The 24,249-nt window shown below is 54.2% G+C and overlaps 1 protein-coding gene across 2 annotated transcripts; it reads left to right on the top strand.

The window, feature by feature from the left end:
- Nucleotides 1-17: 17 nt before the first annotated feature.
- Nucleotides 18-23,216, top strand: TWF2 (twinfilin actin binding protein 2). Of its 2 annotated transcripts, none has more exons than XM_088171564.1 (9): nt 18-144; nt 9,367-9,444; nt 13,212-13,385; nt 14,605-14,700; nt 15,353-15,457; nt 20,222-20,347; nt 20,441-20,591; nt 20,943-21,064; nt 21,785-23,216. In XM_088171564.1, exons 2-9 carry the CDS (start codon nt 9,406-9,408, stop codon nt 21,950-21,952), a joined length of 981 nt encoding a protein of 326 aa, XP_088027690.1. In that variant the 5' UTR covers nt 18-144; nt 9,367-9,405; the 3' UTR covers nt 21,953-23,216. The 2 variants fall into 2 exon arrangements, with proteins under 2 accessions (XP_088027690.1, XP_014725125.2); XM_014869639.2 differs by having other exon boundaries at nt 19-144; nt 13,207-13,385.
- The last annotated feature ends 1,033 nt before the right edge of the window (nt 23,217-24,249 follow it).

Below are 24,249 nucleotides of genomic sequence, written 5' to 3' on the forward strand. Positions count from 1 at the left end.
CCGGGGCGGCGCGGAGCGGAGCGGCCCCGCGCTCCGGAACGGGCGGTGCTGCCTGCCCAGCCGTTTCCTGCCCGGGACGCGGCGGAGCGGAGCGGAGCCCAGCGGAGCCCAGCGGAGCCATGACTCACCAGACCGGCATCCACGGTGAGCGGCGCCCGCCGAGCGCTCGCGTTCCCCCGGCCCGTCCCGGGGGCTGCCCCTGCTGCCCGGCCCCCGCCCCGGCCGGGGCTGCCCCTCTGCGTCCCCCGCCATCCGCACCCCCGGGGCCGCGCCCCGCGCATCCCCGGCCCCGCCGCCGCGGACTGCGGGCGGTGTCGCGACAGCGACGGCGATGGGGGCGATAAGGTGAAGCTTCCCGAAAGAGCTGGCAGGTTTCCTGCCATCAGCGGGGGAGGGGGACACTGAGTCAAGCTCAGAGCGTTTGGGTGCCGGCAGGAGGTGCGGGAGGGGGTCTGGCCCCGGGGAGCCGCCGGTGCGGGGCTCTCCCGCATCCTTTGTCTGGGTGATGCTCAGCACCCGCCGCGACGAGCTCGGACAGATGTGTCACATCTGCCTGGCCGCAGCTCCGGAAACCGCTCCTTGCCCGCGGGGCTGCTCGGCCCCGGCTGCTCCCCAGCCCAGGGGAGCTGCGGAGAGCCCGAGTGAATTCCTGCTTCCCGATTTCTCCCCACAGGACCCAGCCAGCCCCCCGACACGGCGGCTTCTGCATTTCTGAGTGTGCTTGGTGCATGACTGACTGTGTGTCCTCACGGTATTTCCCTCCTTTCCCCCGCCTTGCCAGCTCAATTAGCAATATTAATCAGGAGTAGAGGTGCTGCATAATTTATGTAACCGAATCAATATGCGAGCAGGGATGTGAGAGCAGCTGCCCCTGGAGCCCTGCTCTGTGCGGTCGGGTGTGAATCCAGCCCGCAGCATATCCCGGGAGGGAGCTGGGACATTGGCCTCACAGCTCCCCCTGGTTAGCACCTTCCTGCCGGGGTAGGAATTTGTGCCTGCTGGTCCTTCATGGCATGAGCATCCTTGTTCCTTCAGCATGGTCGAGAACATCCTTCCCCTCCAGTTGCTTCTGGAGGGGCTGTAGCTGAGAAGTGGCAGCGATGATGCTTAGATGTTTCTCCTGCTTTTGCTCAGGAGAGCTGGTGGTTGCTGATGGCATTTGAGTTCAGGTTCATTGCTTCTGGCTTAAGCTCAGATCTTGAAGTTCAGGCTCTAATTAAATCTTCCTTGTTTTGTAAAAATACAACAATAATTTAAAAAGTTAAAATCAGCAGGAGGGACGGACCCCTGCACCCACCTGAGCTCTGGGTGTGCTGGCCTCTCTGTGCAGAGCTGGCCATGGGGTTTGGGTATGCGGGGCCTGTTGCACTGTGTGCCCCGGAGGCTGCTGCCTGTTGCTTGCTGGCCATGCCCGGCTGCTCCTGTGCTGCTGGTGCTGTCCTTCCTGGCACCCTGCAGCTGCCAGGGAGGGAGATGTGCCAGCTTGGTTCTCTCCGAGAGCACTAACCTTTGCTGACCTTGGTTGCCCACTGCTTGGCAGACTGTGCCCCGTGCTGGGAGTCACCGTGGGGTTGCCTGTAGGATGTGACGTGCCCTGTCAGCGGGAAAGGGGAAGGGACTCCACTTCCCCCCAAGGAGCTGCAGCGCTGCAGGGTGGGGATGGAGCTGATGACTCTGTCCTGGCAGCAGATTCCTGGGCTAGGAGTGGTGTAAAAGCCTCCCAGTGGTTATGGAAAATAGCTTGTGTTGGGTGATGTTGCTGTCGCAGCATCTTGGACATCTCTGGGTTCTCTCTCCATGCCCTGTTGTGCCATCTCTCTTCCGGGAAGCTGCTGTTTCCTCTCTGAATGCAAATCTGCCCCTCCAGCAACTGTGATGCACAACTGGGGTGCTCCAGGCTTTAAGGGGACCCCCCTGCCGAGGTGGGTTTGGGATATTTCAGTCTGCCCCACCCAGTCACAGTAGTTGAATTATTCTGTTTGCTCAGCAAAGAGCAGATTCCATATCGAATGAGGAACAGCAATCCCACTGCTACTTTCATCCCCTCTGCTGAGGCACTGAGGTCTGTTGTTTGCTGAGGAGGAGGGATTATTCACCTGTTCCTGCTTTCTGGAGCTTTGTTATCTTTGTGTGCACCCAGCATTTTCTGTTTTTTCATTCCCATTTCTCCCATATTTTCAGGAAGACATCTGCTCCCAGAGGAATTATGATGAGATTCCACGGCTGGCTTAGGGGAGGTTGCAGACAAGCTGAGGAGGGATTTTGCTTGACACTGTGCTAGATCTGTGTGAGGCAGGGTGACGTGGTGGTGGGGAACCCCCAGAGCAGTCCCTGCTGCGATCCTCCCACGTCATCCTGGCTTTTGGGGAGAGACAGGTGGAGGGGAAGTGATGTCAGTGAGAGCTGGGGTGTCAGAGAGTGCAATTAAGCCTGAGCCATTCGTGCAGGGGCAAGAGGCTAATTATTATTTTTTTAGGTATCCCAGGCAGCTCTCTTGAAGGTGCTGGCAAGAAAACCAGGCTGCCATGGAGACTGCCAGGCTGGGGAGGCGGTTGGAAGCTCTCAAAGGGTGCTGTGGGCTTCCTGGGGCTGGAAACCTGCTTTTTAGCTACAGCTGGGAGGATTCATTGAGTGTTTTTGCAGTCCCTGTTTTTCTCTGAGTGGCATTAGATTGGAACAGTATTTGCTGCCTGAGCTTAGAACCTTTGGAAGGCGATGCTGAACCGGGGCTTTGATGCTGATGGGAGGTCATCTGCTTTCAGCTGCTTCTGGGATCTCTTTCAAGACCACTGGGTAGAGTGAAAAAGTCTCTTAGAGGGTATTTTTTTTCATCTAGAAAGTAGAGAAATCAAATGCATTTTGTTTCTTCAACCCAAAAATAGAGTTTAGTAGCTGCTCTTTCTGGGGGAGACAGCAAGATCTGGGGTTAGGGGAGGACCTTTGCTGCCATCCACAGCTGAGCTGCCTGCCACATTGCCCCAGGTGTGGATCTTGCTTTGGGAAAGTATCTGGTAGGAGTGGATGTTTGCTTCAGGAGAAGCATAACCATGGTGCACATGGGCAGGAATGCTGTCAGATGGGTAAAAAAAAGAGCAGTGAGGGGGGACCAGGAGTTGCTGGGTCTGAAAAAGTCTTCATGGAAAGCAGGTGGCTTCCTGGCTCTCTGGTGAGAAGAAAGAAGGACCTTCTCTGCCCATCCACCACATCCTTAGCCCCTCTCCTCTGGCTGTGCTGGGAAGCAGCACTAGCTTCTGAGGCACCTGGATGCACAAATCTGGGGAGCAGCTTTGGAATGCTGGAGGCACCCCCTAACCAGAGACATGTCACAAAGTGCCATCAGCAGAGGAGGAGAAGGGATGGCTGGTTCATGGCCCCTTTTATTCATGGGGAACAGAAGGCCCTGGGCTGCTGCAAGGACATTTTTGAGGTGCCAGACCCAGTCTCTTTTCTGAGGCCACCTTGGAGGTTGATGCCCATGGGAGTATGGCCCATATCCATGTGGAGGGCATGTCAGGATGGCCAGAGCTGCAGCACCATTGCAGATAAATGCCCTGCCTTGAAGTCAAGCACCTAAATGGTGGGATAGAGGAAGTTCTTTGGAAAATGTGCAGTGGGAGACGAAATACAGTGAGATCATGGCCAGGGTCTGTCCCTGGGTGCCTGCCCCCTCCAATGCACAAACCAGTGCTCTGCTGGTGGCTTTACTGGGCAGGGAAAAGGAGCAGCAACCAGCAGCTTCTGCAAGCAAGGAAGGACCATGTGTGCTGCACCACCACTCTTCCCCAGCAGCCTGCAAGCTGAGTGCTGCCTACCCTGGAGCAAGAGAAGGGACAAATAACTCCAAGGTGGCAAAGTGCAGACAAGACAGGACTTGGGCACACGTGGAAAATCAGGTGTTGAGAAACAAAGTCTGGTGTCAGGCAGGTGGCTGACACCTGGGTCTCTGGGCAGGATTTGCACTGAGGACAGGAGCTGTCCCTGTGAAATCCTGCAGGAATACAGTCTAGCCCCACAGAAAATTGGGAGAAAAGCTTTGCTTGTCTCCTCTCTTGCACCCTTTCCCCCCCACCCCACTCCTTTCTTTCTATTTTCTTCTGACATATGTAGCTTTTTTCCTCAGAAAAGATTCCCTGCAAGGACGTATTTATTTTTTCCATGGTGAGAAATAAAATCCTCTTACTGCTTAAACTGGCCAACCGTGTCCATCAGCAGAAAAAGCTCTCTGCAGCAAGCGAGTTGAGCAGGCACTGCATAAAAGAGTTACACTGGGAGGATAGACTGAAACGAAGGAGTTTTAGCAGCAGCAAAAGCAATTTTGTGCCTGTTGCAGTTGTATTTTTTCCTGGATGCCCAGACCAGGAGCTAGGCAGAGCTGCCTGGGCAGGGAAAGCGTGAGTAATGCAGGTATAATAACCACGTTATTCATCATTATCTTGACTTGTGTCTGGCCAAGCATCCCTGGAACTTGGACAAGTTTTGCCTGAGTTTGTGGCTGGATTTTTGGCTGAGTTTCCCTGTTGCATCCCAGGCACGCTGTGGCCCTGACAGTGAAAGGGAAGCAGCCACTTTCAGTCACATCGAGTTGGAGATGATGTCCAGGGAATGAAAGATTGATGGCCGGAGGCTCGGGTTTCCCGTCGGGAGGGCAAGGTGACTTGATGTATTGAGAGAGGCATCTGTTTCAGGGAGCATGTATTATTGATCTGGGAGCTGGGCACTGCCTGGGGGCCATGGGGAGCGGTCAAACCAGCAATAACCTGTTGCTGCCCCAACAAGTGGGCGAGAGGCTCCAGGAGGGACGCTGGAGGGACACGCTCTGGCTGTTGCCTCCATCTCTGCTTCCCCGGGGATTGCTGCACCCTGGCATCCCCAGGGAGAGAGTGGTCTGTCCTTGGCTATGGCTGTCATCACTGCCTCTCTCCCCCTCCAGGCTCCTTGCAGCCCGGCTCTGCTCAGAGGAGCTAATTGGGGCTGTAAGCAGCAGAAAAAGGCTCCGTTTGGGAGCAGTGTCTGGCAGGGCAGTACCCGCAAGCACCATCATTCAGCATTTAAACAGGAGAGATGCTTCAAGCTTCACTGGCACTGGAATCTCCTGGGGATGATCCAAACGTGCATATCCCAGCACAGGGCATCCTCTGCCTGCAAGCAGCGTGTCTGTCAGTAGGTGCAAGGATCTGGCTGCCCTGCTGCTCCCTGAGCTGGGGGAATCCAGGCTTTGCTCTGCACCTTTTGGGCAGTGCTGCCAGAGGGGAGGCATTGTCCTGCCCTCTCCCCACCAGCTCCAGTTCTCCTCTGGCTCTTTGCCTGCAGGGTCAGTGACCTGAAGGCCACTGCTGGCCAGCCATCACCTCCCTGCCACACCGTGAGCTGCCCAGCCTGGGTGCTCCCGTGTCACCAGCTCTGCTCAGCCCTCCATCCCAAATGGGTTGGGAGGCTGTGTGGGACAAGGGGACCTGGGCATGCTGTTATTAGGCTTCTAAATGCAGGTTGCTCATGAACAGGGGACAGCTCATCTGCATCCTACAAACAAGTGGGAGAGGGAGGTGCTGCAGGACTCAGTGGCTGAGAAGAAGGATTTTGGACTGGGGTGCACCAGGTCTGCCAGGAGGGTCAACAGCAGGGCTGCCTTGTAGAAAGGTCAGAAAATTCCTCAGATGCCACTGAGCTCATGCTGCCTCAAAGGAAACATTTTTCAGGGCAGGGATAGAGTCATGGTGTCCTTCCCAGGGTTTGGTCACCTCAGCATGAGATTTCCCAAGTGCCAAGGTGGCTCTTGATGTTTCTGGCTGGAAAACCACTCCAAGCTGTTCATGATTTTTCTTCTCTTCCCTGGGCTGACCAGCTGTGGTTCCTTTGGTGGCTCCTGCACGCTGTGCCCTCTGGCACAGGTGCTGTCTGTGCTGTGTCTTGCTCCTTGCACGATGCTGAGCCTGGGTGTGCTGTTCCTGCTGTGCCTGCAGCCTTGTCAGCACCAGATAACATGGTCATGCTCTTGTTCCTGCCCTCACAAATGACTTTGCCTGTGGCAGCATGAAGTGACTAATCTGGACTCGGCTTGTGACCCGCCTCTCTTCTCTGGGGCTGCTGGACGCTGTGCTGTCTGGTTCATTTCCCCAGTTATGGTACTTTGCTTCCTATTAAGTTTCATCCTATGTCTTTTTTTCCCAGCCCATTTCTCCAGTCTCCTGAGAACACGGTGAATTTTTCTCCAGTGCACACTTGCATCTCCTCTAGCTTCCTACCTTACAGCTGCAGGAAGCATTATTGCAGCTGCCAGAAGTGTTCATGGACATGTGGATAAACCTGCCCCACCACAGGTGCCCAGGACACCTTGCTCGATCCCACCTCTGATACCTCCCTGAGTGAGTTATCCATGTGGTTTTGTGTCCATGCCATGGAGGTTCACCACCACCATGTCCCCAAGCTGGCAGCTGACACTTGGAGACACTTAGAGGCTGAGCTGAGACTCCTGAAGCCCAGGGCTCTGGCTCTGCTGGAGGAAGCATGAGGGTTCTCATGCATCTTGGCCTCAGTAGATCCACACTGGCTGTAGCCCAGCTTGGATTTGTTTCTGGATTATTTGTTCCAGGATTTTCCAGGAACCCATGTCTGGAGGGTGAGTTGGATGTGCGGGTCCCTTTCAGTCCTCTGCCCTTCCTCTCCCTTGTCTTTTATGGTTTCCTCACACATGGGTTTTTCAGCTTTTGAGTTGTGTCCTAGAGATTCCTGGCAGGGGATGGCTTGAAGCACCATCTCCAGGGTGAGGTCTCCTCCAGCTCTTCCTCTAGAGCCAGCTCTGGACTCCTCTATTAATATTTCAGGCACACAAGCCATCTTGTCAAGTCTGCTGTGCCAATTAAGCTGTAATCATGCTGTAATGAAGCAGTTGCTGATCTTCTGCTCAAACCTTCCCTGGTTTATTCCTCTCCTTCCTCACTGGCTCTTGGCTCTGCGTTGTGAGAGGCAGAAGGAGACATTGAAGACAACTCTGGTGTTTTTATGTAAATGAAAATTGCTTAAAAAAATTCAGCAGAACTAAATCTTGCAAGCCTCCTCTGAAGTTTTTTTTTTGAAGGCTTTGCTGCTGTCTCCTCTGGGAATAGTATCCCTCCTTGGAAGACCTTGTGGTATTTCCTGTGGCATGCTTGGCTTCTCTGGCAGCATCCAGGCTTTTCCTCATCCCCTTCAACCCCTTGGTACTTACACAGACCCCAGTGCTTGGCTGTCATTTGTCAGCCACTCAACTGCAAATCATCTCTGCTGCTGATCTTCAGGGCACTCCTAGCATTTCCAAGTGGGCTACAGGGTTGTATTTGCCCAGACTTCTGGTTTTTCCCAGACCCCGCCGCCTGCCTTTGGGTTCTGGAAAGGATGGGGTCAGACTGGAAGGATTTGCAAGCTGGTTAGTGCTGCCAGAGCTTTCCTATTTCTTCCCTGAGGTTGATGCTATAGAAACATCAAAGAGCAATGTTATTCTCTAATGGTTTTGCAGTATAATAAAGAATTGGTGAAACTTAATGCTTATTAAGAGCTTTTGTCTCCTGCATGAGGTTTCCTGGGTCTTTTTCTCTTCCTCTTCCGCCTTGTGTGTGTGCAATAACCACAGATGCTGCCAGAAGGAAACAGCTACTCTCAATAGGGAAAGGGGCTAAAAATACCAGAGTATCCTTGGTTGGGTGCAGCAGGAGCAGGCTGAGCTGGCACTGGGAGACTGGGAATGTCTGCTCTGGGAGCTGGGAGAGCTACATGCCGTGATGCTGTTGGAGGGAGCATGCTTGTGGTGGGATTACACCAGCAAACCTTCTGTTTGTCCCCTAAAATGCCATTAAGGAGTGATGTGCCTTTGCTGGGGTGTCTGTGTGCCCATTCCTGCAGGGTCCTGTCAGGATGGCATCTCTGGGTTTGTATGGGAGCTGCTGCCTGCAGGGAGCCAGCCTGAGAGCTCTTCCTCGTGTGTGCCTCTTCTCTCTGTGGAAAGAGAAACCCCCCAGACCTCTGCTCAGGGCAGGCTCTGAGCTGGTGGAGCAGGTGCATCGCAGAGGTGTCACTTGTGGGGGACAGGCAGGAGTTTCCTGGGAGCTGCCCAGGGATTCCTTCTTCCTCGGGGCTGGGGGAGCTGTAGGCAGTGCCCCAGCCCAAGGTCTGCCTCCAGGGACTGAGGGCACCCCTGAGTGACAGTCGGTGGCTGCCCATGTCCCTTGTGTGGGACATCGGGGCTGCTGCTGGGACTGTGCCCAGGGTGGTACCCAGGGACTGGATATGGCCCCTGTAGGGGTGGCTCCCTCTGCCAAGTGCCTTGGTGTGGGTGCTCTTGGGCTCCAGGGTCCTTCCTGCTCCCGGCTCTTTTGGCACAGCAAAGCACTGGGAATGGTGGGGCTGCTGATGGAGATTCCTGGCATGGGCTAAGGGGCGTCTGCCCAGGTCTCTAATCTTTGCAACACCAGTTTCTTGAGTATTTCTAACAAGCACAGCAGCTTTGAACTCACAGGGCCCCCTTTGCTGTATCCAGAAAAGGGCTTGGGTGGCTTTAGGGGGAGCCAGGCCAGGAGATGATCCTTGTTGGGGGTTGGCCTCTCAGAGCCACATCTCCTGGGCTTTGCCTTCACACGGAGCATGTCCTGGGTGGCACGGGGAGCTCTGTGCCACTGATGATTCCAGGGTGGGCAGATGAACCCTCCAGTGGGCTGCTCCTTCAATATCCAATGCCTCCAGGATGCTGAAGATTGGTTGCCATTCCCTGGTGCTCAGGGAGCAGGATGAGGAGGAATGCTCCCTGCAACACTTCCCCAAAGCCTTCTGCAATCCAAGTCCTGTCATCTCCACAGCAAAACCCTAGGGCTGTTGCCTTTCCCTTCCCCACGGGCTCAGCTTCAAACCAGCATCTCCAGTTTGGAGCTGTGCTGGTTGCCAGCCACTCGGGAGCAGCATCCTGCCGTGTGTCACAAGCCCGGGACATCACAGCCTGTCAGGACATCCTCCAGCCACCCCGACTGTGCCAGCCCTGCCGCTCTGTAAAGCGAATCAACTTGTCACTTGAGCTCTCTCTGCCTGCACTGGCCAAGCCATCGTCTAAATTTGGGTGATTATGTTCACCCAGGCCAAGTATCAGGTTCTCTGGATCACATGTGCTCCCAGCTGCTATTTAACTCTGACACCTCAGGGAGACGCAGCACTTGTCTCCCAGCTTTTTGGGTTTTGTATTATTGTTATTTTTTATTATAAAATTTTTTGGCACCAGAGATCTATTTTTTTTTTAAGTTTTAAATTTCTATCCTGCCAAGTTGATCCCCTTTCTGGTCAGTCACTGAGCAACTCAGCACCTGCTTTGATTGCTAAATCTGATCACGATGTTTTTGGTTCTTTCAGCCACTACAGAATTAAGGGACTTTTTTGCCAAAGCCCGAAATGGTTCAGTTCGGCTCATCAAGGTCATCATTGAGGACGGTAAGTCCCACTTTTAAGTGCTTTGATTTACACTCTGTCTATTCTCTGTTTCCTCTCCTCCTTTCTTCTTCACCACTGTGGCACCAGCTTGTGTTTTTGTAAACCTCAAGGAAAATGCTGCCGGGGTTTCTGGGCATGTGGCAACCCAGACCTGAAATACAAGCCCAAACTTTGGGTGTGCTGGTGAGCAGTTCCTGGAGCCCCAGGGCAGCTCCAGTGGGGAGCAGTGACTTTGTCAGCAGAGCAATACCAACCTGGGATCAGTGCTCTGTGGGGGCTTTTACTGTTGCTGTGTCATATTTGATTATGGGATCCCTGTGACTGGCTGCTGCAGGGACCCTGAGACCACTGTTGGGGGTGATGCTCAGGCATCTTTTTCCTCGGATGTGTCATCCCACAGCTGGCAAGGAGATGCTCAGGGCAGAGGGGTGCTCTGTGGCTCAAGGCCCAGCACAAGCATTCCTGTGAGGAATGTCACACTCTGAGACCCATCCCATCCCATGGGGCTGCTCCTAGCCCAGGATACAGGCTGGCACCAACCTTGCCCATGTTTGTGCCATGGAATGGGTCCCTTGGGTGGCCTCTGCATCTGTCAAGCAAGTGAGCAGAGCTAAGCTCTGATTGAATGTCCCAGGGGTGGGGAGCTGCCCTGGTGTAAGTTTTCCATCACCTCGGCCTCATACAATTGCATATGAATGACATGTTTCTCAAGTGGGGACATTGCTGCCCTGCCAAGCTGCTGTCACCACCTTCCCTGGGTGGGCAAACCGGGGTGGATGTGGTTGTAAGGAGCCTGTGGTCATAAGGAGCCCACCTGACCTCTGGAGAGGCCACAGCGTCCTGTTCAGAAGAGCAGCGTGACTGGAAATGCATGGGGCACATCAGTGAAACTGCAGCAAGGCTCAGCAGTGTTGGCTTTGTCCTTGGCAAGGTCCCCATTGTTGGTGGGTGAAACATCCACATTGTTTTTTTGGAGTCTGACAACAATTTTACACTCTCTGCTTCTTTTGCTTTTAAAAACTGTGAATCAGGTTTGTGTTAGGATAAGTCATGCCTGTCCCTAAGCCTGGACTTGGGATGCTTAGGGCTTGTGCCACTGGTTTTGTGTTGTGGCTGCTGATGCCAGCGAGGGAGACTTTTTATCCCCAATAGAAAACATTTCCTACCATCTCTGCTCTGGCTGAATGGGATTTATTTATCATTGTCAGCAGCAGGGCCACCACTCTTCTGTCACACAGGGGACATCAGCCTGCTGGTGCCCAGCAGAGAAGGACCTTTGGGCATTAACAAGTGGCAAATGTCACAGACAGACAGATGGATGCTCACCCTGGAAGGGAGGTGTCCAGAACTGCCTGGAGAGGATGTGTCAGCTGCCCTGCCTGAACAGGGGATGTGGAAGAGGAGCCTCCCTCGCTGCTGGATGGCTTGCAGCACCTTTTGCCCTATGGAGAATTTGTCTTGGGGCATTTTGGAGCAGGCAGCAGTGAATAGAAGGAGAAGATGATGGTGCAAGGAGCCTCATGGCAGATGCTCTGTGTCTGAGCATCTCCAAGACCACCGTTGTGGCTGAATGACCCTTTGGGAGCAATTTGAGAGGTCATTGTGCCTTTGGAGAGCTACTGGGAAAAGCTGAGATTGGATGGAGGAGGGAGTAGGGGAGCAGGATGTGCACCAAGACTCAGCAGCAGTTTCTTGGCATGAGAGCAGCTTGTGCTCCAGCATGTTTCTAGATGATGCTCTGCTCCTCACTGTCAGCAGGATTTAGGACAAGATTGGCTTTGTGGCCCTGTTAGATGCATTTCTTTACTCATAGGTGATGGTGTGCACTGAGTTTTGCAGATTAGCACCCACCAGAGCTGCGGGCAGGACTCCCTAGCAGAGACATTTCAGAGCAAGGCGGGGAATGCTGAGGGCACTTCGAGAGCCAGAAACACTCCCAGTTCTGCTTTTCCAGCAGCAATTCCTGGTACAAACAGAGCCTGGTATAGCCAGTGCTGTATAACTTCGCTGAAGGATGTCTGCTCTGGAAGGATGTCTGCATCCTTCCCCTTTCTGACACTTCCCAAGGAAGAAAATTTGTCCCTGAATGGGTTGAGGAGAACTGCAAAGAGCTCAGGGGACAGTTGAAAGCTGTCAGCTCCCAGAAGCACGGCTGGGGTCCGGCTGAGTCACAGCCCGGGAATAGCCTGGAGTGACTCAGCACTGATTGCTTTGTGTGTGAGATGTTGGTTTGTTTTGCAGACAGAGATACCCTCGAGCTGCCAGTGGGTTCGGCCTTGCTAAATTCCTGCAGTTTCTTCAGGGTCTCAGGTCTTTGTGATGCACAAATCCATTCACAGAGCTTTGTGTTTATTTTAGGAGTACACTGAGGTTTTTGTGCTTCCCTTTCTTGAAACAGGTAGTTTTGCCAAAAGTAAAGTAATTCAAGCACCTTGTTCTCTGCTGTCCTTGTCACTGAACCAGCAACTTGTGCCACCCATGCACAAATAACTGGATTCAGTAGTGGTGGCAGATGCCAGGGCAGTGCTGGGCAGGGGAGGGCTATGCTGCTGTCACAGGAGATGTCCTGCCTGGGTGGGAAGAAGAGGTGAGTAATTCCTCCCAAACCCTTCATTCCTCAGCTATTTTCCTTAAAAGCTTTCCAGCCATGGGATTTGGAGCTGCTGAGCTGAATGGGTTGGGAGGGAGAGGGTTGTGCCCCAGCCAAGGGGCTCCCTGGGCAGCGGGGCTGTAGGCAGAGGTCCTGGCAGGACATGTGCCTGGCCAAGCATGCCCTCAAGTGCTGATTGTCCAAGACCCCAAAACGTTTTGCTTTAGCACCTCCAGAATTTCCTACATCTTGTTTTGAGTCTCATAATCTCTCCCCAGACCTTTCTGCATCTACAAATGAAGTAAAAATACAGGCTGTTTTCCAGCAACTTACGCTGGTATCCCCAGCACCCAGCCATCTCAAAGCTGGACTTGACCCTTGCCAGGGTGTGGATTCATACCTGTAGGACGCCTGCACCAGTGTTTACATCCCAGCTGAGCAGTGCCCAGCTCACAGGGCTCCCAGTCCCACTGCCACTTGTGTAGCAGCTGAAAATAATACCTTGAGGTGTGTGTGAAATACACAGGTTGCTTCCAGAGGCTGGGGCTCTCCTGGCAGCATGGTCCCCCTCTAGGCTGCGGGCTGTGGGACATCCCTGCTGCCCACACACATGGGCTTTGGCTATCAGCTCTGATTTTGACCTCTGTGAGGTTACAGGGAATCCAAGGAGAGCAGCTTTGGCTCATTATCCTGGATTTTGCTGAGACCATTGCTTTTCTCAGCACTCAAAATGTTAGTGGTTCTCTGTGTCCCTGCTGAGGTGTTCTAGTGACCATAGGACTTGTCCAGGTGGGATGTGGGATTGTGGTCCCCTGTGAGCATGGAGGGATGGTTAGGGACTGCAGAGCTGGAGGGAGCAGAATGGAAGGAAGTCACAGGTGGTCACCAGAGAGACTTGGCTGGTGAGAAGCACAGGAGGGGAAGAGATGTTTGACAGGAAGCTGGCAGAAAACCAGCCCTGCACAGCAGCCACGGCCCCACGGTCTCTCCTGGGGGATCATCCCAGGGAATGTACACTCCTGCACATGACTTGAGGTCATAATTTGTTCTTCTGCAGTACAGCATCATTGTTGGTGATGGAGCTGCAGTGTATCCCTAGTGAGCCACCACCTGGTCCTGCAAGATGAACCTTGCTTTCATCTAACACCACCTTTCCTGTGTTCTCCTTGCAGAGCAGCTCGTGCTGGGGGCCCACAAGGAGCTGTCCCGGCGCTGGGATGCTGACTATGACCCCTTTGTGCTGCCCTTGCTGGATGAGCAGCAGCCCTGCTACGTCCTGTACCGCCTGGACAGCCAGAACGCCCAGGGCTACGAGTGGCTCTTCATCTCGTGGTCCCCTGACAGCTCCCCGGTGAGCTCACCCAGCCTGGGGACAGGGACGTGCTGGCCGAGGGGACTTTGCCCTGGGGCTGAGGAGCAGCGTTCACACCCTTGGTCACAGTGCCTGCGTTGAGAAATGGAGAGTGCTGTGGGAGTGGGGAATTTTTTAAGACACAAATGGGATTGTGTCTCTATTTCGGTGCAACTTGAGGAGGTGGAGGAGCTGGGATGTAGAGGGGGGAGTGGTATGGACCATGAGGTCAGGGTGGAGACAGCCCACCGTGGCTCTGGCCATTGCTGGGAAGAGCTGCCAGTAACTGATTTGCCTCCAGCGTGGCCCTGCTCTGCTTGAGGCTGATGCAGAGTGGCTGGCAGCCCTTCTCCAGGCCTTGCTCCAAAATCAGCTGTTGGAGAGTGGGCACAAAAGGGCTGGTTGGATGGGAAGCAGGTTTAGAGGATGTCAGTGAGGTACAGCTTGGAAAATCCCATCCTGTTGAGCACATCTCTGTAACAGGTCTGAGATTTACTGATGAGTTAACATGTGTGCTTGTTTTCTATATACATATTTATGTGTGTATATATATATTCATATGGATATATTTATTATATATTCTAATCTATAAACTAGATAGATTTACTGCCACATTAATACATGCACTGGTCACATATATAAAAATATATATACAAGTGATATATATGTAGTTTTATATGTATGTGCATATTTGTGCATGTGTACAGGTACATATACAGTTATATATATAATAATACATATTTTAAATATGTATATCTTTCAACAAACCACAGAGGCTTTTACTGCAGGAGCACGGTGTGCCCAGGAGCACTTGCCAAAGCTCTTCCCTGCATTTTGCAGAATGATGCAATAGAAGTGCCAAAGGCAAAAGTCACTTTTAAGTGGCTCTGTGGTATTTGTACCTCCTGTAACCCAGGTGCTGGTGGGAAATGGTGCTCTGGAGCTCAGGGACTGGAAAGCAAAATATGGAATAAATTGTTGGATTGTGGGCAGCACTTGGCAAGGCTGCAGCCCTGGAAATAGTGCTGGTGGTTTTCCCAGCTGATCTCTACCCAGGGATGCTGCCATTAAAAATCAGACCAAGCTAGAAACTTGGTGGGTGCTCCCAGAAGAGGCTGAGGTGTGTGGAGCCTGTGGTGAGGTGATGGCTGTGAGCACTTGGCACCTCTCTGGTCCCCAGTGCCCCTGTATGACAGCAGTGCCACTCCTGTCCTGGCAGGTCCGGCTGAAGATGCTGTACGCTGCCACCAGAGCCACGGTGAAGAAGGAGTTTGGAGGGGGGCACATAAAGGATGAGATGTTTGGCACAGTGAAGGTATGGTGGTGGGTCCTGGGCAACCTTTTGAGTTGACCCTGAGCTTCAGAGCGTGCCCAGAGCTCAGTGTGTGGGGAGTGGGATGTGGGATGCTGGTGTCTGGTGAGGGAGCAGGAGGGTGTTGGTCTGTGATAGGGAGAGTGGAAGAGGGGGGAGGAAGGCTGCAAGGTGTGGAGCTTTATGCTGAATGGGAGAAGTGCCAGGTGGTGGCAGTGTCACTCCAGCAGTGAGAGCTGCCTCCATGCCGGGGTTATCTACTGCCTTGCATGGAGGATTTTCCTTCTCTTCCGTGGGCAGAGGGAGCTGCACAGCCAGGGCCTCCTGGTACTGCTGAAACCAGGGAGCATTCCTGCTCTTCTCCAAGGTCTCTCTGCTGCTCCTGGCTATGGGCTTTCCCTCTCACTTCCATGCTTACAAGCTTCATGAAACAACCAGAGGAGGCCACTGCCACAGCCATGGCTGACTGGGGAGGGGCAGGGTGGGCAGAACAGACAAATCGAGTGTGGGATTTGCATGGAGGAATCCAAGAGCCTTAAGGACAGGAGGGAGCCTGAGACTCCCTGAGTTGCTCAGACTGACCTGAAGGCTGGGGGAGCATCCAGCCCTGCAGCCATGACCATATGTGACACTTGTCCTGTGTCTCTGTCTGCAGGAGGATGTGTCCCTGAGTGGCTACCAGAAGCACGTGTCCTCCTGCTCTGCCCCAGCCCCACTGACTGCAGCCGAGCAGGAGCTCCAGCAGATCCGCATCAACGAGGTGGGTGTGCAGCAGGAATGGGTGTGCAGGAGGGTGGGTGTGCAGGAGGGTGGGTGTGCAGCAGGGTGGGTGTGCAGCAGGGTGGGTGTGCAGGAGGGTGGGTGTGCAGGGGAGGTGAGTTTGCAGCAGGGGTGGGTGTGCAGCAGGGTGAGTTTGCAGCAGGGGTGGGTGTGCAGGGGAGGTGGGTGTTCATTAGAGATCGGTGTCCAGCAGAGGACCGTGCTTTGCTGACAGTCAGAATATGGTTTGGGGCTGAAAGCAGGTCTCTGACCTGTGGGTATTGGAGCAAAAGCCAGAGCTGAGTTTGAAAATAGGGAAGGCAGGAACAATTCAGGCTTATCTTTGTACAGCAGCAGCATCGTCTCCCATACACTTCCTTTATGTCTATAAATATGAGGGATGCTGTCCCAAGAAATACGGATCTTAGCCTGTATTTGAGGGCTTATGTGCTGGAAAGGATGTGGCAGTGGCACAGGGTAGGGCTGGGGGCACACAAGGCTGTGTCGCCATTGTTCCCTGCTGGCCTTTCACAGCTTCTGTGGTGCTGTGACACACTGAGGCAGAAAACAGGGTGTGCTCACTGTGTGGGGAGACCACCTGAAACCAGTGTTTTCTGGGGAGATGGGGGAATTTCCCTTAGATGCATGGAAAGCTTTTCTCTCTAGGGGAGCATCCCTCTGTTCTGCCTGTGCTGAGGCTGTGGTGCTCATGGACCGATCAGGACATGTGTGGGTGATGTGAAGCCAATCAGCTTCATGGTGTTAATTAATAGCACAGATGAGGCTGGAATTTTCTACCTGTTGAAGCGGCTCTGGGGGAGATTTCCACCTGCCAAAGCAGGTCTGCAGGTGGCAAAGTTGAGGGACGTTTGGGAGATGCCACCAAGGGGTGGTCTCCACCAGGTGGGTCTTAGGGGAGTTATCCCAGCTCCCAGCCTGGAGGGCCTGGGCAGAATTTGTTCTGGAGGATCCAAGGAGATGCCCGTGTTTGGAGAAGAGAGAGGTGCTGATGGTGACTGAGTGGCTTGTTTGGCACCTTGGGACATCTGGACTTGATGATCCTTGAGGATCCCTTTTGACTCAGCTGATTCTGTGATCTGCCATCACCTTGTCTGGCCTGTGCTGCAGGATTAAGTAGTTTTGGGAGGCTGTTGGGGTGTGTTTTCCAGGGTCATATGGCCCAGGTAAGTGGTGCTTGTGATGCTCATTAATCTGCCTCATTCTCCTTCCCTCCCACCCTTGCCTTTGTGAGATGCAGCTCCTGGGTGGAGGTGCTGCTGCTGTGTGGTTTGTTGGGGGTTATTTTAAGGGTACATGGTCCCCTGGGTCAGCCTGGGCCACAGGGAGGAGTCACTGACATTAAGAAAGAGATGAAGATGAATATATTTTTGCCTGTGTGTTTAAAGGTGGTAAGCAGCCAGGTGCTGGATTTGCTAAGGGGTCTCTGTGTTGGTGTTAGAGTGATGCTTCCAGCCTTGTTCATTCCCTGCAGCTTGCAGGGTCCCTTGTGCACAGGCTCTAGGGGCCTGGAGTGTGCTTGCACATGGCAGTTGGGTTTGGGGGAGCAGATCCAGTGCATGGGAATGAGTGGGGAGGGCCAGCACTGACCTGGGAATGGGCCCTGGGGCAAGCCCTGACCTCAGCACTTCTGTGTATCTGCCCAGGCCCCTGCAGGGTCCAGGAGCCTGTGCATCCCTCCTGTTCAACAATCTAGTAGATTTCAGAAGGGACACAAGGGTTTCTTTAAAAGCCACCAACCCACAAGTGCTTTGCTGTGCCCCTTGCTTGGAGCTGCTGCTGAGCCCCACTCCCCTCCCCTCCCATGCTGTTGCCTCGCCGCCTTCCAAGACACTGGCCAGATTTGCAGCCTCCACCCTGCACGGGGCTGTTTTTGTGGTCAGGCAGAAGCTGCCTGGAGTCCTCCCCAGCCACCAGATGAGTGCAGAGAGGGGATGGGAAGAGAAGGACAGGTGAGGGCTGCAGGGCAGCATCTTCGTGGCCATCACAGCAGCCTTTGGCACTGAACGAGGAAGGACTCAGGTTTGCATATCTCCCACGGAGCTGCCCAGCCTTTGAGAAAGGATTCAGGCTGTGGTTTGAGGATTGGATGGACAGAGATGATGTTGTGAGTTAACCTCCTTTATGATAGCTGGGTGGGAGTTCATGGAAATTTGCCACCTGCTTTATATATATTTTTTTTTATAGCTGGAAAATGCCAGCTTTACTGAGCTGATAGTTGTCAGCAGACCGTGGGCTAAGACACAGCTTTGAATTTGGCATTGAGCTCAACACCCACGGCTGGGGAGTCTTTGTAGAAGTGTTGCAGGTTCAGAAGCATGGGTGGAGGGGGAGCTGGGCACATCCCATTGGTGGGAGAGAGGAAGGCAGCCTTGGAGCTGGGAGAGGAGGCAGGAGAACTGAGAAGAAACAAAGGTGAGGCTCATGAGGACTTTGCCATAAGAAATGCTCCTTAGGCAGGGTCAGCAGCATGCCAGCAGGGATGAAAGAGGAGGAGAAAATGTAACCTAAAGAAAAGAAGATAAAATAACCTCCCAGGCGAGCCTGCTGCTGGCAAGGTTGGAAGGCTGGGATGCGGCACATGCTCAGCTGTCCCATGCACTGCTCCCAGGCTGTGCCTCGGGGAGTGTTTCAGGCAGCCAGTTTTTAATATTTTTGAAAAGAGAAGGAGTAAAAATACAGAGATATATGGGGGAGTTGATGTTGCTGGGACAAATTTCCATTTCTTGGTGTTTTTGAACTTCAGTGTTCTTTGTGTCAGAGCTAAGGTCTCTATGGTCCCACTGTAACTCTCCTGGTCTTCTTGCATTAATAGGAGAGAAAGCTGGGGTTCTGGAGGTGTTGGCAGTGCTAATGTCCTTGTGCTGCACCTCTCCTCAGGGTGGGACCAGGTGAACTTGTGTGTGTCCTGAATCCCTGGGCACTTGCCCTCAGGCCCTTGCTGGTGCCATGGCACTCTAAGGTAGGACAGCAGAGCTGGAGGTCAGCTGGACTTCGTGCCCACCTGAGCAATTATTTCCGTTTCCCAAGAGTTGCACATCACCCCTGCTCATCCTCCAGGTTGCCTGGCATGGAGAGAGGCTTGGGCATTTTTTTTCCTCACATACCTTCCATATATGCTCCTTGGTGGAGGATAGACCAAAAGCTATTGCTGCAAGTGCTGTAACTCCTCCAGATCCTGGGTTGAGGCCACCGTGACTGGGGAGCCAGGAGGAGATGGGGCAGGGGTGGGGTCTGCCCAGGGATGTTGGTGGAGACCCTGCATGCCCAGACTCGGGACTGCCCAGGCTCTCCCTCCCAGCACTGGCATCTCCTGTGTTGTTTTTTGCTGCTCTCCCTGCCCACATGGCTGGGATCAGCCTTCTCTGTCCTCCAGCAGAGAGGTGGTGCAGCTTCCTCCTCCTGGCCCATCCGTGTGTCCCCCTGCACTCCTCCTGTCACAGAGCCCCCCCCTCCCTGCGCCGGGTGCCATTGACAGTGTGTCTCCTCTCCCCACGCTCGCAGGATTCCTGCTCCCAAGACTCGAGCACTGAGATGGTAGGCTGCTCTGCCTGCTTGATGCCCGGTTTTTCCTTCTCCTGGCAGTGTTTTCCTGCATGCTCTGCTCCAGGCATCTGGCTCCATCATCTCCCCAGGGTGTGGGAATTGTGTGGGGCTGCTGTAACAAAGGGCAGCCTGTAATGAGACCCACTTTGGTGCTGCCCAGTGGTTTTGAGATGTCAGCTCAAACTCTTGTGTTCCTCTTGGCATGCCTTGACTTCTCTTCCTTTTCTCTATCAGGGGGAGGGAAATGAAGAAAGAAAAAAAACCATAAAGGTTGGACTCTATCCAAACTCCCCAAAACCAATCCCAAAGGAAAGGGACCCACCCTCACTGCAGAGCACCTGGGATAGTGTTGCTGGAGTGTTTCCCTGGGAGGGGGTCTTGAGGTGGGAAAGGCTCCTCTGCCATGGGGGTGACACCATCTCCCTGTATCCTGTATTCTGTGGCAGATGGTGGGGGGCTGTTGCTGCTGCCCATCGCTGGTAGAGTACCCCGACCCCGAGGAGGTATGGTGTGCCCGCCGCGTCCTGCCCTTCTCCCAGGCCCCACCGGGGCCCCTGCTGCGGCTGGATGGAGGCACCTGCAGCCATTTGATGTCTCTGCAATCTCTTTCTCTCCCCTCTTTGAAGTGGGGTTTGGTCTCCTGGACTAGGGGGTTTGCTCGGGATATGGCTGGAAGCCTCTGCCTTGTAGGAGTTGTGGGGAAAACAGCGGCTGGGATGTTTCTGAGCTCTGGATCTCCAATCCCCATCTCAGGTGTTGGAGGGAGTGTCTGTGTGCTGCAGTTAAACCCACTGAGGAGGGTGGGGTGCCCAGCTGAGTGCTGTGATTTCAGGGCTTCCCCTGTCACCCACAGGTTGCAGTCAGAGATGATCAGAGAGGACAAGTGCCAGTGCTTGTTACAGCATCCCTGCCAGGGATTCACTGGGAAACGTTGGTTTTGACCTGGGTTTTGAGTGAATCAGGAGGTGTGGGGTGCATGGCTGGGGCTGGGTGATGTCCTGGAGAGGTGGGATGGTGACAAGCAGCACCATCCTGAGCCTGGCTGACTCTCGGTGCTTTAATGCCATGATCCCTGTGGGACAGGTGTCAGACAGCTCCTTGGATGAGAAGCCTTTAGCTGCAGAAGCAGCTGGTTTTCCTGTTCCTCCCTTCCCCACCCTTTGCCACTGTGCCCTGACACTCGAGGTGTCTCCATCCCCAGGTGAAGACGGAGATAAGTGTGGAGAGCAAGCACCAGACACTGCAGGGCCTGGCCTTCCCCCTGCAGCTGGATGCCCAGCAAGCCATCCAGGCTCTCAAGCAGAAGAAAATCAACTACATCCAGCTGGTAGGTCCCTCTTATGGCTTCTCTGTGCTCCACACCCCACATCCTGCTTCTTTCTCTCACTGCTATCTGCTCCCTGTCCCCTCTGTCCATCAGAAGCTGGATCTGGAGCGGGAGACCATTGACCTGGTGCACATGAGCCCCACGGAGATCTCTGACCTGCCCAAGAGGATCCCCCAGGACTCTGCTCGCTACCATTTCTTCCTGTACAAGCACTCACACGAGGGAGATTACCTGGAGTCTGTTGGTGAGAGCCTCAGCCTGTGCCAATCCCTGTTTTCCCTGGACCACTGGCTGCATGGGAAGCAAGCAGGGATGGGGATAGGAATGGTGCATCAGGAGGCCTTAAGTCAGTTCTCTCCTGTGGTGGGTGCTGGCAAACCCTTTGGTGCCATGTGCAGTGCAGATCCCTGGGTGCTGCCACAGAGGATTTGGTGGTGGTACAGGAGTACCAGGGGAGATTTGGGACGGGTGATGGATGGGATGGCTCACCCTCTGTTGCTTTATGTTATCTGGGACTCTGGGCTGGAAAAGCTGTGAGCAGGGTGGGAGGTCCATGAGCCTGGGCAATGTCACAAGCCCTGCTCTCTTTTTGCAGTCTTTATCTACTCCATGCCTGGCTACAAGTGCAGCATTAAGGAGCGCATGCTCTACTCCAGCTGCAAGAGCCGGTTGCTGGACACTGTGGAGCAGGAATTTTGCCTGGAGATAGCCAAGAAGGTGAGTGTGAGCCCCCCCCCAGAGCTGATGGAGCTGGACACTGCCAAGGGACTGTGCTGCAGCCTCAATCCAGCCCTTCTGATAGGCTTGGGGAGGAATTGGGTGCCCAAAGGTGGGTGTCTGTTGGCTGCTAGGAGGGTCCGTGGAGATTGACCCTGGAAGCTGCCAACCTTCCCAGAGAGAGGGTCCTGCAAGGGACTGCCTTCTGAGGGGGTCTCTGGCAGGTCTCCTAGGCTCCAGAAAAACCTCAGCGAGCTCTGGCCTGTGGCCACAAGTGATCAGCTCTCAGTGACATCAGCTCAGTGATTTTGAGGCTAACCCAGGCCAACTCAGGAACGGAGACAGAAGTGTCGTATGGTGACTCCACAGAGATTCCTTTATTATCCAGCAGCTCTGGGAAGGGAGCCAAGGATGACAGCTCCTTGGAGAACGGGGAAGAACTGGGGTTTTTGTAGGGGAAAGTAAGGGTGGTACCAAGGGGGAAAGACCGATGGGTTACAAAGGATTAACATGGATACTAGGGTGTGGTGGGATCACTGAAGTCTTTGGGGATAGCTCACCATGATAAGAAAAGAAGTGCCAGCCTAAGGAGCATCCTTCCGGGAGGGTTGTGATAAGCTCATCTCAGCCCATTCGAGGGCCATCCCTCCAGGGCAGGGCTGTGGCAGGTGTCAATCCCAAGGGAGCCGCTGAGCCCCCGTTTGCCTTTGCTGGGCGCAGATCGAGATCGACGACGGCGCGGAGCTGACGGCGGAGTTCCTGTACGAGGAGGTGCACCCCAAGCAGCACGCCTTCAAACAGGCCTTCGCCAAGCCCAAGGGGCCCGTGGGCAAGCGGGGACAGAAGCGGCTGATCAAGGGGCCGGGCGAGAACGGCGAGGACAGTTAGATGCTGCGGGGCCGGGGTGAATGGACGGACACCATCCCTGCGGCGCCTCCCGCCTTCCTTCGCTGACCTGGGGATCTTTCCCTCCATCTCAGCCTTTTTTTGTTGTTGTTGTTGTTGTTTTTTTACCTTTTTTTTCTCCTGTTTCATTCCTTTTTTAAACATCTGGATGGCTTGTTGCACCTGGGGGCAGAGCGATTGGGAGGGTTCAGGGTTATTGCTCTTTCTTTTCCTTGTGCAGGCCCCGGGGCTCCGGGGGGAGGACGGGAGCAGCAGAGCCGTGTCCCCAGCCTTGCTCCTGTCCCCTCAGGGTCACAGCCACTGCTCTTGGTGTTCCCTGCGTGACTGAAGGACACACTCACCTGAAAGCTGCTCTATGCAAAGGGAAGGGGGTAGTGCTGGGGATTCCTGTTTGAAAAGAGAAAATGCTTCTTCCCCTGCCCCCTCAGCCTCCAGCCTTTGTTCCCCTGTCCCACTCTTGGTGTGCACGGCCCCTCTGCCCCAGGCCTGGAGCGATCCTGCACCCCCTCGGGGTGTGGGCAGGACCCCCTGTGGGGTGGGCTTTGCCTCCTGTGGGATGGGAGTTTCTCCCTGCAGAGAGCCAGGCAGGGAGCTGGAAGTTCCCCACTGAGTCCTGAGCTCAGCCTGGACCTGGAGAAAGGTCACTGCCTTTGGGTGATGTTTGCATCTCCTTTTTGAACTGCCCCAGTAAACCAGTAAGGTTTTCCCCCTCAGAAGGAGCTGTTCCAGCCCTGACTCAGCCCCATTCCTGTTCAGGATGGGAGCTGAGGGGTTCCTGAGCTCTGATCCCCCACTCTCCATTCCCCAGCCCCCACCATTACCTTACCCCCAGCATCTCAGCTGGGTCTCTGGGCTGGGGCAGCCTCATGTCTCAATAATCACATGGGCTACCCCAAATCCTTGTGTGGGGAGTGTGACAGCCCCTGTGTGCCTCCGGAGATGTCCCCAGCCACCAAGGGCCATCATCAGCTCCATGGTCCGAGCTTGGCACTGTGATTTGGGCTGCACTGGGGGCTTGGAGGGAGAGCACCTTGCTGCTGGGTACCAGCGAGGGCTCAAGAGCCACCTGCCTCCCTGAGAGGCTGGAAAAGGGGTCAGTGAAACCTGTCCTCTGCTTTCCAGCTGTGGCAGTGAACGTCCTCATGTTGCCTCGGCCTCGGTGGAGTCAGGGGGTTGAAGCTGGGGGGAGCAGAGCACACTGTACTGAACGCTGTATTTTCTAAAGAATAAAGTATTTTTAAAACAGTCTGATGCTCTTTGGCGATCCCCTGGGTTCTGCATGTTTGGGCATTTAGCAGCTGTGGGCTCTGGAGCTACAAAGGACATTGTGAGCCAGGAGCCAGCAACTCTCACAATCTGCCTGCCCTGGCTGCGTCCAGCCCTCACCACCTTGAAGGACATTCACACTTCAGTCCCTGGCAGAGATTTTTACACTGAGCCACTCCAGCAATGTCCAGAGCTCGAGCTGGCTGCAGGAGGCAGCATCCCTGCTCAGCCCAGCTTTCCTTGTTTTAATGGCTGGTGATCTTGCAAAGTCGTGAAGATGCTCCTGGGGCGGTTCTCTTGCCTGGAGTGAATTCTCCCCTCCAGGGGAGGGAAGGCAGGAGGATGCAGAGCTAAAAAAAGAATTGGGAATGCCTGCAGAATGGGGTCTGCCTTCATCCTAGGCTCCAAATCTTCCCACTCCTCACTCAGGTCAGGGCATTGCCATGGCTCAGCTTTACATTCCATGCCTAGAATGAGATGGAAGATTTGCAAAGCCAGCTGTAAAACGTTTTTTTAAAAAGGTTTAATGCAAAAAAAAAAAAAAAATCCAATCCTGAATTAGTTTCCTTTTGACATGGAGAAGGAGGGAAGATGCTGCTATGCAGGAAGCAGCCTCAGTGCAGGAAAGCTCCCTCTGTATATAAATGCTAATAAGCCTGGCTGACGCCACCAGAGTCATTTGACAAGCTGAGTCACCATTCTCCTTCAGATCTTCCTCCCCTTCTGTGCTCGGTAGTTCCTAACTTGCCCAAATATTGAGGGGGAGTGAGAGCTGTGCCCCTTTTCCTACCTGTCCCTTTTCCCACCTACCAGTGCAGCCATTCCAGGTGACAGCTTCCCTGTGCCAAAGGCCCATGGTCATGGGAGAGGAGCCAGGAGCAGCCCAAGGGCTGGGCACTCTTCCCATCCCATCTCATCCTATCTCTTGTCCCATCCCATTCTGTGTCCAATCTATCCTCCAGCCCATTCTCTATCTTCCATCCCCTCCTATTCTGTTTTTACCTGTCCCCTCA

The sequence above is a fragment of the Sturnus vulgaris genome, chromosome 11, assembly GCF_052056855.1.
Source record: "Sturnus vulgaris isolate bStuVul1 chromosome 11, bStuVul1.hap1, whole genome shotgun sequence".
NCBI lineage: Eukaryota > Metazoa > Chordata > Aves > Passeriformes > Sturnidae > Sturnus > Sturnus vulgaris.

Excerpts from the sequence above, each read along its gene's own strand:
- TWF2 (XM_014869639.2), top strand. The coding sequence starts at position 120 with ATGACTCACCAGACCGGCATCCACG. Across the intron at positions 20,592-20,942 it reads AGATTACCTGGAGTCTGTTG|TCTTTATCTACTCCATGCCT; the intron begins GTGAGAGCCTCA and ends CTCTTTTTGCAG. Across the intron at positions 21,065-21,784 it reads GCCTGGAGATAGCCAAGAAG|ATCGAGATCGACGACGGCGC; the intron begins GTGAGTGTGAGC and ends TGCTGGGCGCAG.